At 50.6% G+C, this 13,954-nt stretch overlaps 5 protein-coding genes across 5 annotated transcripts; 2 read left to right on the forward strand and 3 right to left on the reverse strand.

The window, feature by feature from the left end:
• Positions 1-350: 350 nt before the first annotated feature.
• N7509_013549 (uncharacterized protein) lies at positions 351-1,900 on the forward strand (the record flags this gene model as incomplete). Its single annotated transcript, XM_056638186.1, is given in 2 exon segments — positions 351-810; positions 825-1,900. 2 exon segments carry the CDS (start codon positions 351-353, stop codon positions 1,898-1,900), a joined length of 1,536 nt encoding a protein of 511 aa, XP_056481693.1.
• An 852-nt stretch (positions 1,901-2,752) lies between these two features.
• On the reverse strand, positions 2,753-3,613 carry N7509_013550 (uncharacterized protein; the record flags this gene model as incomplete). Its single annotated transcript, XM_056638187.1, has 1 exon — positions 2,753-3,613. The coding sequence occupies one exon, from the start codon at positions 3,611-3,613 to the stop codon at positions 2,753-2,755; it is 861 nt and encodes a 286-aa protein (XP_056481694.1).
• A 1,589-nt stretch (positions 3,614-5,202) lies between these two features.
• On the forward strand, positions 5,203-5,952 carry N7509_013551 (flavin-dependent quinone reductase; the record flags this gene model as incomplete). The annotated part of the gene is made up of 1 exon (XM_056638188.1): positions 5,203-5,952. The coding sequence occupies one exon, from the start codon at positions 5,203-5,205 to the stop codon at positions 5,950-5,952; it is 750 nt and encodes a 249-aa protein (XP_056481695.1).
• A 769-nt stretch (positions 5,953-6,721) lies between these two features.
• Positions 6,722-11,151, reverse strand: N7509_013552 (ATP-binding cassette transporter YOR1; the record flags this gene model as incomplete). The annotated part of the gene is made up of 4 exons (XM_056638189.1): positions 6,722-7,627; positions 7,677-10,346; positions 10,399-10,773; positions 10,873-11,151. The coding sequence occupies 4 exons, from the start codon at positions 11,149-11,151 to the stop codon at positions 6,722-6,724; spliced, it is 4,230 nt and encodes a 1,409-aa protein (XP_056481696.1).
• A 1,108-nt stretch (positions 11,152-12,259) lies between these two features.
• On the reverse strand, positions 12,260-13,729 carry car2 (ornithine-oxo-acid transaminase; the record flags this gene model as incomplete). Its single annotated transcript, XM_056638190.1, has 3 exons — positions 12,260-12,397; positions 12,472-13,173; positions 13,253-13,729. 3 exons carry the CDS (start codon positions 13,727-13,729, stop codon positions 12,260-12,262), a joined length of 1,317 nt encoding a protein of 438 aa, XP_056481697.1.
• Positions 13,730-13,954: the final 225 nt, after the last annotated feature.

A 13,954-nucleotide genomic window follows, 5' to 3' on the forward strand; every position in this document is an offset into this window, starting at 1 on the left:
ATCGCGGAAATGGGCTCGATAGGTCACTTAATTCAGGTAAATCTATCATCTCAACTACAAATCAACCCCGAAAAACAACACAAAGCAAATATGAAGTTCGTGCTAACCTTTTTTCTCAACTGCCGATCAGTTGCGACCGAGTTTGGGAGGTATATGCGATGATTCAGGGTCGTGAGGGGTAAACGGGGCAAGCCAAGACACCGGCACTTGAATAAACACCGCCGATTCGACCTTCTGCGTAGCAATTTAACTAGTCGTATCACGTGGTATTCGAGTGATGAAAATGTAGGAGAGAGAAAAATTCCTATCTGCTGATTGTGAATATCTTGTTTTGTATGATTCAATTTACCATGCTCAGGAACCTGGCAGTGGAAGTCACGGCCTTCTTGGCCCTGACCCGCGTGGCCGACGCTAGTTATGCATTCTATGTCGGCAAAAACCTCACTGCAGACGGAAGCGTAATGGTTGGAGGCACAGGTGAAGAAGTATCAAGCCATTGGCTACAGCTATTCCCGGCTCGCGACCATGCTCCCAACTCAACAATCACCGTGGGCGTCACCATGGAGGCTAGCTTCCCGGGCGAGCTCATCGAGATTCCCCAAGCCAATCACACATTCCGTTACTTGAGCATGGAGTATTCAGATTATGAGGGATTCCCGGCCCCTTTGACCAATGGGGGTCTAAATGAAAACGGCGTTGCAGTTCGTGACGTTTGGGCGGATAATCGGGAGGAGCTCCTCGAGATGACGCCAAATCCTCAGCACGGGCTACAGTATAGTGACCTCGCACGTATCGTCATGGAGAGAGCAAGTACGGCCCGCCAGGGGTGGAGCTCATTGGCGAGCTCATTGCTAAGCACGGAGAGTCTACCTACGGTGGTAACTCCCATCTCATTGCCGATCACAAAGAGGGTTGGATTGTATGGGAGATGGCCGGAGGAAAGGGTCTCTGGGCAGCACAACGCCTAGGACCTAATGATGTCAAGGTTCTATATCCGGGGTATATTGAAGATTTTCCAGTCGATTTCCAAAAGAGCGCGGATTATATGGGATCCGAAAATATCGTGACTTTTGCGATCGAGCGTGGATGGTGGAATTCAACTTCTGGAAAGCCATTCAACATTTTCGACGTTTATGGGCCTCAGGATCCTCGCTATAAGGCACGCGACGGTGGATATAAGTTCATGTCGCAAGCTGCCTTGGAAGATGCTACCCGTCAGATGGCCCCCGTTACAGAGAAGGATCTCATGGAGCGTGTCAGAGATCATCGGATTGCAGATGACGAGGCAGGTTACGGCCAGGTTGTCAGTCTGCTTCCCAATGTGGACCGAGATATGCTTCGAATCTGGATCGCACCCACTGGCTCTGTATCCGCCCCTTTCATCCCATGGTGGCTAGGAGTCGACTCAATTCCCGCTGAATTTGGTGAACACCGATACCTGACGACTGGAGCATCAAGCAGCTTTCTCAACCCAGACTATCAGCTCCAGGAAGCCTCGATTTTTGCCGGGCGTGTTTTCAAACGGGTGCTATATTATATGTGCTCATCACCAAACATTTATCTTCGAATCGTGGCTGAGATTCTGACCAAATTTGAATCGGAATCTCGCTCCCAGGTTGAGCAGTGGGTGGAGCAGTCTGCCCAGCTCTTGATAAAAGCAGGGCAGAGAAAAGATGCAGGGTCACTACTGACATATTACTCTCATTCTCGAGCGGCAGAGGGGCTAGAGATCGGTCATCGTCTGAACGATGCCCTTGATGGCTATATCAAGCTTACTGGTCAGTGGCGTAGTCCAGTGGGCAGTGAGATCAATGATAGTAACGAGGGGAACGAAACGGTCAACTGTTTAGTGGGATATGATCCTGACCAACCGGAATACCTCCAAACGCCAGTTCGTTAAGAACCGAGGAGATGACAGAGTATGATAAGCTTGGCATAAAAATTAGAAGGAATAGCAACTAGAACATTCTGTCGCAAGATCATGATTTTCTTGGCTTCTTGCCGCTGTTACACATTCTGCCCAGATCGCCAATGAAATATCGGACGCAGAGTCCCTGCGCTCGAGATTAAAATTCTCCAGGGGTAGTTTCACACTATACAAGATGCCCAACCAACAGCCCCCCTACCACCCCTGTTTGTATGACCAACCAGCTGTTTGAGACCTGCAGAATCGCAAGCACAGCGCCAAGGCACGCTAATGCGGATTTACTTGACTGGCCAGATAGTGTAGGCTTAACTGAAAGCACGAAGACGAAAATAAATAGAGACAACCTAGGAACCTGAGCCCAACAGCTGCTTAGGTGTATGCGCTTTCAATTTCCCAAAATTGCTCTGCCTCAACTCGCTTGTGTTTGCCTGTGCCCCCAGAAACCAACACAACTTATCGGAATTTTCTACCACGAAGCATTGGCTCTGCTTCCACCGAGTCCTTTTGTGCTATTCGCAGGCATGATATCCCTTTCCGCTGCAATAGAAGAGGGATTGAGAAAGAATCTCTGTGTGTTGGTGGTGGATCTGATTTCGATCTATGCTGTAACTAGTGGTAGGAGTGGCTCCACCGCCTCTTCAGATATTACTAGTATTACTGAAGGATAAAGAGAGAAATCAAATGGACCTATACAAATCAAAATCGCCCTCGATGATTTTCATCCTCACCAACCCATCCGCAAGGATCTACCTGATCCAAAGGTCCTTCCACAAACAAAGCGAGCCAGCCCACCATTTCCAGACGGAAATCATTTTGGCCGGAGCTTCATATTCCCGCGGCCTGTCCAGCACGACGCTTCCTGCGTCTCCGGATACAAAGCCACCCCCCACAAGCCAGAATAGCCACCCCAATAATTGGGACCCCTATCATCGCGAAGTACAGCAATGAGTTCCATCCCCTGACACCGCTATTATCGCCATTGTGGTGGTCAAACGCCCCGTCAGGGACCCCCTGTCCGGGCTTCCAGACGGCGAGGTACTTGCCCGACGTCAATGGCGGCAACGAGGGGGACATGGTCGCCGTGTCCGACTCAGCCCATGTGACGTGCCATGCGCGATGAACAATCATTCCCTGTGTGAATGTGCCTGTGGCATCTGTGCGCGATGCCAGTGGGGCGGTGATCGTCGTTTCCCCGGAGTTGATCGTCCGCCCACAAGCCGGGCTGAGAGCAGATGTCGGCAGGGCGTACCCTCCAGCTTCAAAGGCGAAACCGCTGCAATGGTTAGTAACGTGGGAGAGTAGATAAATAGGTGAGGGGGTTAGAGATGTAAGTGGAACGGAATCACCATACCTGGCACAGCAGTATGCCGCGGAGTAGTGCTTTGTTGACGACATTTCGTAATACGTCCAGTTCTGCGGACAGACGGCGGGGCTGAAGGTGAATAGATCTTCATCTTTGGCGCCTGTATTCCATCCTGAGGGTTGGCAGGAGGAAAACCCTGGGGCTGCGGCATCGGATGCCAGGACTGTGATGGTTGTAGGCGTGCCCAGCACGCTGGTCGTGATGGTGGTGAGCTCGACGGCCGAGGTGCACCCGCTTGGCTGGACAAAAGGGGTGGTGAGCGCTGTCGCAATCACGGTCGTAGCCATCGTCGCCATCACGGAGAGCAGGGACGTGAGGGTCATTTTCACCAGGGCTCCTGTTGTAGGACCTCCTCTCAGCTCAGTCCTTCTGCTCACACGTGGCGTCGTGGGGGGATTTCTGCGTGGATGCTTGATGTGTGTGCGTTTCTTTATAAAGTCTAGATTTAGATACAATAAGTATCGTTTGAACTCACGGGGAGCCGTTCTTTAGAAAATTGTGACTGTAGTAGATGCGCAAGTTGATCGGAATGGCCGAGATGCGGTAGTAGTTGTGTTGGATATTATTATTATTGTTATTAATGACTGCTGAGGAATTGAGAGTGGCCGTACTGAAAGCTCTCTCGGCGTAACTATCTAATTTCCCATTTCTTCGTGTTCCAGGCATTGTTCGTTCTCATTATTTGCCCCTAATCCTTAGTAGCTCCCCGCATTGGCCCCCGTCCCGTTAGGACTACTCCGTAAAGCACGGAGGGAATGCCAAGCACTTAGTGTCGTTCTTGTCTCACTGACCACGAGAAACAGCCCTAAGCGATGGGTAGTCTGCTTGTCCTGGGCTAGTTTCTATCTAGTCGTTGCGAAGTTACATTGGCTTGCTTGGGGTTAGTGCCAGTTTGGGCAAACAGAACAGACCGACAGGCCGCCAAGAAACATCGACTCGACCAAGCATGTGAGGCACTTACGGCAGACTATGCGGCCATCCGCTCAAATCAAATTTTACGAGGCACGACACCGCCATAAATTCCACCTAAATTAGATTATCGTGTCGCCTACGATGGTTGCTATTCGACTATCCCATTGGCATACGCTGAAACGCCTTAAATGCATACGAAAAGATTCGTCGCAATCTCCATGGTTAATTCGTTGTAATCGCTATGGTCAATTTGTTACTACGATCGCCGTGGCCAATAATAATTTAATTATTTTATGAGTACTAGTAGTTATATTTAATTGATTGAAAAGCTACAATAGCCCTACCCTCGGGGGTAAATCACCAAATTCTTGGGTATCTACCTGAGTCTCCTCTCCCTAAACGTCAAATATACTAGGTATAGGTATCCAGCATCGTGATTTTGCCTGGAGTAGCCCTAGTACTAGTAGTGGTACGATTCCAACTGGATTCGAACGCACAAGGATGCACGGGAGGTTGTTGTTGGTGGAACTTGGAAATTTTGACTTGCTCAGGGCTGTCAGCTAGTCAATGCGCGCCCCCAGTTATAGGTGTGTTCGAATGCCTGTTTCTGTAGTGGTAGTTAGTAGTAGTAGTGGTGGTTAGTTAGTTAGTAGTAGTAGTGGTGGTTAGTTAGTTAGTAGTTAACTAAGTGGTAGTTAGTAGTGGTAGTTAGTAGTAGTAGTGGTGGTTAGTTAGTTAGTAGTTAACTAGTGGTAGTTAGTAGTAGTAGTGGTGGTTAGTTAGTTAGTAGTTAACTAAGTGGTAGTTAGTAGTGGTAGTTAGTAGTGGTAGTTAGTAGTGGTAGTAGTGGTTCCACCGCTTCTTCAGATCCGCGGATCCGCGGATCAGCAGATCGAAGCTCCGAAGAACCTTGGAATTCCGCGAAACCTGATTTAAAAGCCTGACCTGCTCTTCTCCTCGTTCTAACCCATCCTTCTCAATCATCTGCATAATTTCCAAAATGCCACCTAAACACATCGCAATAGTCACGAGCAGTACTCGCCGCCCACGCCTCAACCCCACCATCACACAGTACATCTATGACGTCTTTATGCACGACCCGTCAATTCCAACAAATCACCAGCCAAGCACATTCAACGCAGAAACAAATCCAAGCTCAAGCACCGATCCATCCAGCTCGGCAACGGCGATACCACAAACAGAACAGGGCTCAATAGACACAGACCCAAAGCATATCACATTTACCATCCTAGACCTATCAAAGCAATCCCTCCCTCTCTACAATGAATCCGTGATTCCCGCAAGTCTACCCGCAGCCAATCCAACACCACACTACAGCAAAGAACATACGCGCCACTGGTCTGCAACCGTGAAACAATTTGACGCATTCATCTTCGTCACTCCGCAATATAACTGGAGTATACCAGCCAGTCTAAAGAATGCACTCGACTACCTTTTCCACGAGTGGAAAGGTAAACCCGCGGGAATTGTGACATATGGATCGCGCGGTGGCGGGAAAGCGGCAGATCATTTGCGTGGGATTTTGACGGGGTTGAGGATGGATGTTGTCGGTACGGCGCCTGGGTTGGTTGTTAGGTTTACGGGGTTACCAATTGGTTCGCTTTCGGAGGAAGAGGAGCGGGTTGAGCTTGATGAGAGGGATTTGGAGGGGTGGAAGGATGCGGGTGTTGAGGGGATGATGAGGAATCTTGTTATGGAGATTGTTTGCGAGTTGGATAAGGGGAGGTGAGGAGATCTTATGGTACTAGCAACGTGAGAAACGAAAATGCTCAAAATCAGTCGCGCGGATAGATGGAAAGAAGGGGGGGGGGGGGGTGCGCGATGCTCAGACTGCTGCCGAATGCCCCTCCTTACATGATGAAGTGTGGGGGCGGAGAGATGAGGCTGTGAACTAGGCCTGAAGCTACTCTGAAGCGGGGGCGCCCCCAGAGCTTGTTTACTCTTTCTCATTGACTCTTCATACAAAATTCAAGATATTTCCTAACACCGGGTCTATTTCACGCTGAAGTTGCCCACTCGGATATGATAGAGCATAGTAACAAGAACGAGGGAATAAATAATTCATAGATAGATAGATCATGGCATGAAAAAGGACAGGTTCGAGGGCCTTTTTGCTGCGAATTCGTTTTACTTCGGAGTGTGCCCAGGTGTGCAACAGCTAACTCACATCTTTATTTACCGATCACTTTGGAATTCGGAATTAGTATTTGAAGTCTCAGTCCTTGCAAGGAACCTTGGAAGATACTATGACTTATGATATTCTGTGGGGTTTGCTAAAGTCCGACTATGCTCTGATTGATACCTCCCGACTGTCAGGAATAGCTACTTCAATGCAACCTTTTATTTCACAGGTCTTCGTGTTCAACCCGTAATTATTGCATGGACAAATATTATATAAGATTATATACAGTCATAACACCATAGACAAATGATTCTTTTAGTTCGGCAAAACAAAGACTTTTGCAACCCCTTCCTCCATCCTCCGTCCCCTCACTCACTCACTCATCAGCCAAAATATCCTCCAACGTAATCCCACTCCTCTCACACATAGCCCTAAAAATCCCATCCTCCCTCTCGAAAAGAACAGCCGGGGCATCCATCTCAGCAATCTGACCGCGATCCATAACGCAAATGCGATCATAATGAATAATCGTCCTCAACCGATGCGCAATACAAAGTAACGTCCTCCCATGGAATCCCTGCGCCATAGTCCGTTGAATCTTCTGATCCGTTTCAAAGTCAACGGAGGAAGTCGCTTCGTCGCAGACGATGATTCGCGCGTTTCGGACTAGAGCTCTGGCAAGGGCCATTAATTGGCGTTGGCCCAGGGAGAAATTGAGGCCTTCTTCGTCGACGGGGGATTCGAGAGTTAGTCGATTGGTTGGGCGGGGTTTGGATACATCTCCCGTTCCTGTTGTTGGGGTTGTTGTTCCTGTTCCGGGGCCACTGTGGGTAAGAGTAGGATCTGAATCTTCGGTTTCGTCGGTGATTAAGTAGGCTTTTCGGAGGGCGGACCAGAGTTCTAGATCGGAGTGTTCGTTGAAGGGGTCTAGGTTTGTGCGGATCGTGCCGCGGAATAGAGCCGGGTCTTGTGGGATGATAGCCAGGCGGGAGCGAAGATCATGAAGTCCGACCGTGGCAATATTAATATCGTCGATGTGGATCGTGCCGCCGGATAACTCGGTCAATCTGAATAAAGCAGACATGATACTCGATTTGCCAGCGCCTGTTCGTCCGACAATACCGATGCGCTCGCCACCACGGATATCCATAGAAAGACCCTGCAGGACAAGAGGCAACCCTTCTCGATAGCGCATCTTCGCGTCGTCAAAGACAATCCGGCCCTTTTCGGGCCAGCTGGATGATACCTCTGCCAGGTGGAGGGGGGGCTTCTTCTTCAAGCTCTGTTCCGTAGTAGTGCACTCGTTCGGTGGCATTCATATTATTTTCGACTTCCGCGAGCTGGCGAACGGTGAATTGGAGCATTTGTGCGATGGCGAGAATGTATGATAACACTAGACCTGAGATGCTGGGGGAGACGTTGAATCTGGATGTAACGACCAAAACGCCAATGACGAACACTAGAGCTGTAGCCACGGCGTCCAAGCGGACGCTCAGCCAACGCTGGTTCGAGAAGGTTAGGAAATAAGCGCCGTTCATCACGTCGATCGAGCTGCGGATGCTGGTGCGGAATTGGTTTTCGACGCCGTAGGCGCGGATACAGGCTGTTCCGGTGATGGCTTCGCTGAAGCGGGCGTAGACCATTGATCGGAGGACGGCTTCGTGGCGCTTCATTTCGCGGGCTGAAGCTCGGTAGTAGTTTGATGCGAGGAGGAATAGGATGAAGAGGGGGACGAGGGCGATGACGAAGTAGTAGAAGAAGACGATGATAAGGACCATGACGGAGATGATCATTGTCATTGTGAGGGCGTATATTCTCATCGCATCGGATAGTTCATTGTCCATGACCTGAATGTCCTTGGAGAAACGATTGGTGATTCGCCCGAGAGGGGTGGTGTCGAAAAAGGACATTGGGGCTCGCAGAACGCGGGTCATGGCTCGCTGCAACATTGTCCGGCTTGCATTTGTTCCACAGGTCGTCATGTATGTCGAGAATACAAACATGCAAATGACCACACTGGCGCCGAGTGCGGCGTATATTCCGATATACTGACCCATCGACAAACTGGGGTATTTATCCGAGGTCCAGTAAGAGAGCCACAGGCTCGTCCAAATGTTGGCGACGTTTGCAAGACCCAGTAGAATGAAGACAGCGAGGGCGTTGAAATAGCTGCCAGAGGCACGGACGTAGGCTTTCCAAACGCTCCATCCGACCGAAGCGGTGGCCTTTTCTTCTTGTTGCATCAGAGCAGCTGCGGGCTTGGCAGATGCCTTCTTTGGGCTTGTTTCGGTCTCCTTGGGCTTCTCGGTCTCTTCAACCACCGCCTTTTCCCCGTCTTCTTCTTCCTCCTTTGAGTCTTCCTGGCGCGATGTCGACATGAGACGTTTAAACAGCTCGTTATCGCGCATCAGGTTGTCAAAGGTATCAACTGCATCGATACGGCCGTCGTCCATGACAACGATACGATCGCAGCGATTCAAAACATGCAGCTGATGCGTAGCGAGAATTCTGCAACGATCTTTTAGGAGACCACAGATGGCTTTATCCATGATATGGCGACCGACATGAGCATCGACTGCGGATAAAGGGTCATCCATCAAAACCAGCTCGGCATTGAAGTAGATAGCACGTGCGATGTTAAGACGCTGCTTCTGTCCTCCAGAGACTGTAATGCCTCGTTCGCCGATTTCCGTTTGGTCGCCGTTAGGAAGAATCTCAAGATCGGGTGACAAAGCGCATGCGTCAATGACCTGGTTATACCAAGTTTCGTCATAGTCCTTTCCGAAGAGAACATTGTTTCGGACAGAAGTGTTTTGGATCCAGGCGTATTGAGGACAGAATGATCGTGTTGTGCTCATCCGTACTGTGCCCTCTGTGACACGCATGTCACCTGCCAAGGCAGAAAGCAGCGAGCTTTTGCCACAGCCCACGGTTCCAATTACGGCAATTAGTTCGTTTCGTCCGACCTCGAGGGTCATATTCTTGAGCTTGAAAGGTTCCGAGGGTGTGGAGTTCTCCGCCTTCTCCTCTTCCTTGAGAAGTGCCACGGCTTTAGCATCGGGAGACTTCTTAGACTTGCCCGCATCTTCACCTTCTTCGGAAGGCAGACGTTCCCAAGTGAACGAAGCTTGATTAATTTCAATAGCACGATCCATCTCCTCATTCTTTTCAATGTCCTCTCTCTGTTCCTCCGCACAAAGAAACTCTTGAATCCGGTTCAGCGCAGTCCAGGCATCGGTAACCTGACCGATGACCAGAGGCAGCATGTTCAGCGGCATCCGGAGGGAGTTGAACAGCGCAAGCGAGGAGAAAATCTCAGCGGCCTGCAGATCGTGATTGGTGAGGGCATAGGTGATGAAAGCCAGCATGGAAGCGAAGACGGGGATAGACATGGAGACGCAGAGAATTCCATTGCGCACAGCAAGCAGTGTCTGAATGGAACGAATCTCCTTTTTGCGAATATCCTTGAGTCGATTGAGGAAGCTGCTTTCCCAACCGAAGAACTTGACGAATCGCACGGCCTGGAGGATTTCTTGCGTGAGGGAAACTCGCTGGTCGGTGATCTTGTTGATGTTTCGGCGACGTTTCACAAGAAAGCGGACGGCGTATGTGAGAAAGGGGACGCCGAAGACGAGCAACGCGTAACCGGACAGACAACTGTAGCCGATATTCACCAGCAAGAGAACCAGCGTGACGATGATGGAGATCGGGGCTGTCCAAATCATATGGAACATACCACATGCCAGATTGATGCGGTCGACGTCAATACTCATCAGCGCGACGATACGACCATTATTCCACCCTCGTCCATCACCAGCCACCGCTGAACTGGGATTCTGACTTGGCTGTCCTTTCTGACCCGTCTCTTCGGCCTTCTCATCACCCTTCTTCTCCCCCTTCATCAGCGCCTCCTTCGTCGATTGCAATTCCCTCACTTCCTCCTCCGTCGCTTTCCCGCCAGCCTTCGCCCGACCGGACAACTTCATCGCCTTATTAAAGATCTGCGAGATCAGCACCGCCCGGATCTGCCCACCAACCATCTGACCCCGATACAGGAACTGATTCGTGCACAGACTCTGCAGTGCCTGCATTCAGTGTAATGCCGACGACAAACCCCATCCCGCGACCGATATGCGGCGCAGGCAGACCCTTCTGCTCAGCGATATACGCATCCGTCGCAAAAGCGATCAAGTATCGCGTTAAATAGGGCGCAAACACGAGTAGCAGCGAGCTAAATAGCTGACAAGTCCCGCCGAGCAGGAATTCAAAGCGGAATGTGTCATATAAGGCCATAACAAGGGCGCGTTTACTTCCGCTCGCTGTGCGATTTTCCAGCGCGACGTCTAATCGCTCGGCGAGGACGTCGACTGTTCGCTCCGGATTGACGGTCCAAACATCCTGCAGCTCGAGCGGGCGCAGATATCCGACCTGGATATGAATTAGCAATTATTTAAAAAAAGAAAGTAAGAAAATAAGAAAAAAAATAAGGGGGAGGGTTGGAAATAGTTGGAAAATCGCCATACTCACTCGCATCAAGGGGGACATCCATTGGAAAGAAACGATGCTGAAGAATGAAGCCCCGTACTCCCTGGACGCGGTCCGCTCGTCAGGAACAGGTGGTGGCGTCTGCCATCGCAAGGGATTCAGCCTCCGATACCATTTTGGTCTGGGACTGGATGGCTGCAGGGCGTTATCGGGGGCCTTGGCTTCATCGTCCCCAGATGCCGATCTGTCGCTGGGGGCGGCCTGCAATTTTTCGATATCCGCCACCACTACCTGCGGCAGTGGTTCGGGCGGGGCAGACATGGGGAGATGACACCTTTAGGTGCAAGGAGGGTGGAAAGGCAGGATATAGAATGGTGAAGCGGACAGAAAGGTCGGGCGAAAAAGAAAAGAACGAAGATTGATTGAGAATGTGAGAACGCAGCGAATCTCGGGGATAAAGAACGATTGGGAAGTTTTAGCTCCGACGTTACCAATCGCATTCAATGGTGGAGCCGAGGGATGACTGAAAGCGGGATCTTTGAGAGGCGCAAATGTACCATAGGAACAACACTCTTGATATAACCAGCAATCAGCAATACCCCGAGTGACTCACATCGGAGTTAGCTGAATTCGCTGAATTAAGCTCTGGTGATAGGCTGTGAGGTGTGAATGAGGTGTATCTCTCCGCTACGTCCGTACGGAGTTGGGTTCCAGGATGAACTCCGATCTCTCCCCCATCGGATAGGATGACTGGCATTATGCAATCCACTTAATGCTTGAATAGTGGAGGAGGGTCCGTAATCTGGAAGGAAATGCACTTGACAGGTCCTGCTCTTATTCGCATTCGCATTCGTGTAGAGCGGAGATCCAATCAGCCGTTGCGATGCGATCGGGGATCGGGGTTGTAATGACCCGTGATGCCGGCACTAGAGTCAACTGGGAATAGCCAGTAGACTTGATTAATAATAGGGGATTCCGATGCCCTAAGCTGGGGTAGAGAGATGCCGAGTGGACGAAGAGAGGAGATGGGGTTGGTCCAGTGGAAGGTGAGGTTTTACTACTACTAGTAGGGGTCAGGTGACAGAACTACTAGTACATGGGACTCTCCAATATACACAACACAATCACACATCAACTTGAATTGTTTTTATCCAATTTAGTACATATCAATGCGAAAGACACTGCACGGAGCTGCTGGCAGCTAAAACAAATCGCGAGTCTAGTAAGGGTAATCGATGTTTGGATACACTGTGATACATTGTATCTCCGTTCCTTCGTCAGGTCGTGGGATGCTCTCATCCGTCAAAAATAAAATAAAAAAAGAGAAAGAAAGGAAATTATCTATGATGAATCGTCGCACGCATCTAAGTGACCACGCTGACTGTCCAGTTCAGCGCCGATCTTGATATTTTTCACCGGTAGGAAAACCTTAGTGCTTGACAGATCCCTTCAGGGTGGGCAGTTCGGTCACAGCCTCGTGAATGATCTTCAACGCCTGCTGAATCTCTTCCTCGGTGATGACGAGGGGAGGGGCGAGACGGATGATGTTCTGGTGAGTAGGCTTGGCCTGTAGAGAAGAGAAAGAAATTAGCTCGGTCCTCCTATATATATATCGAACCCCGATATTCAGTCAAAACTTACCAGCAAACCCTTCGTCTTCATCAACATGCACAGATCCCAAGCCGAGTGACCATTTGTCTTCGACTCATCAATGACAATAGCATTGAGCAGACCCTTTCCACGCACAGTCTCGATGAGAGGACTCTTCAGATCTTCCAGACCCTGTCGGAAAACGTGACCAAGCTTCTCGGCCCGCTCAACCATCTGCTCCTCCTGCACCACCTCGAGAGCACGGATAGCAACGGCACAACCCAGGGGGTTACCACCATAGGTTGAACCGTGGGTGCCAGGCTCGATGGTGAGCATCACATCCTTGCGGCCAAGCACACATGAAACAGGGTACATACCACCCGAGATAGCCTTGCCCAGCAGGACGAGGTCGGGCTTGATTCCGCTCCACTCGTGGCAGAGCAGCTTGCCGGTGCGGGCGATACCAGTCTGGATCTCGTCGCAGATCAACAGGACATTGTGCTTGTCGCAGAGGGCGCGGGCTTCCTGGAGATAGCTCGCATCGGGGACGACGATACCGGCCTCGCCTTGGATAGGCTCGACCAGGAAGGCGGCGAGGTTGGGGCCGGCGGCCTCGAAGGCCTCGCGCAGAGCGGTCTTGTCGTTGTATGCGATGGGCTTCTCGGTGCCGGGGATGGTGCAGCCGATACCGGGAAGATAGGGGCCGTAGTGCTCCCGCGACTCGGGGTCGGAGGAGAGAGAGATAGCGGCGAACTGTGGAGAGATTCGTTAGTTTTCACTTGACTTTCCTTTAATTTATTTGAATATTATTATGAATATGAGGAGAGCTTACTGTTCGGCCGTGGAAGTTGTTCTCAGCACTCAAAACGATCGCCTTGTTCTCGGGAATACCCTTCACTTTGTACCCCCACTTACGGGCGATCTTGATGCCGGTCTCGACCGCCTCGGCGCCAGTGTTCATGGGCAGAACCATGTCAAAGCCGAAGTAGCGAGTGACGAACTCGGCAAAACGAGGGAATACATCATTGTAGAAAGCGCGGGAGCTCAGGGTGAGGCGGGAAGCTTGATCCACGAGAGCCTTGACCAGCTCAGGGTGGCAGTGGCCTTGGTTGACAGCGGAGTAGGCGGAGAGGAAGTCCAGATAATGACGTCCCTCGGGGTCCCAGACAGAGGTACCTTGAGCGCGGGAGAAGACAATGGGCAATGGGTGGTAGTTGTGAGCAGCAAAGTCATTCTCGGCTTGGATGGCCTCGGTGGTGGAGGCGGAGTGGTAGGCGAAAGCGCCGTTGGAGCTGCCGTTGGCGGGCATGGTTGAGGTGGAGACGAGAAGAGATGGAGAAGATGGAGATGGGAGGATGCGGGGGTGGAGTAGAAGTAGAAGTAGAGGATAGCAGGTAGAGTAGTAAAGTAAAAAGTATAGTCAAATAAAAGCAGAGTTAGAATTCTCAAATTCCGTGTTTCGTAAATTTAGTAAAACCAGGAGTGAATTGAAGAAGAGAAGTTGCCCTGTCTTATACTATACCACTCCCAGCGT

This window comes from Penicillium cosmopolitanum (genome assembly GCF_028827165.1).
Source record: "Penicillium cosmopolitanum strain IBT 29677 chromosome Unknown utg000012l:1.0-3308103.0:1.0-3310761.0, whole genome shotgun sequence".
Taxonomy (NCBI): domain Eukaryota; kingdom Fungi; phylum Ascomycota; class Eurotiomycetes; order Eurotiales; family Aspergillaceae; genus Penicillium; species Penicillium cosmopolitanum.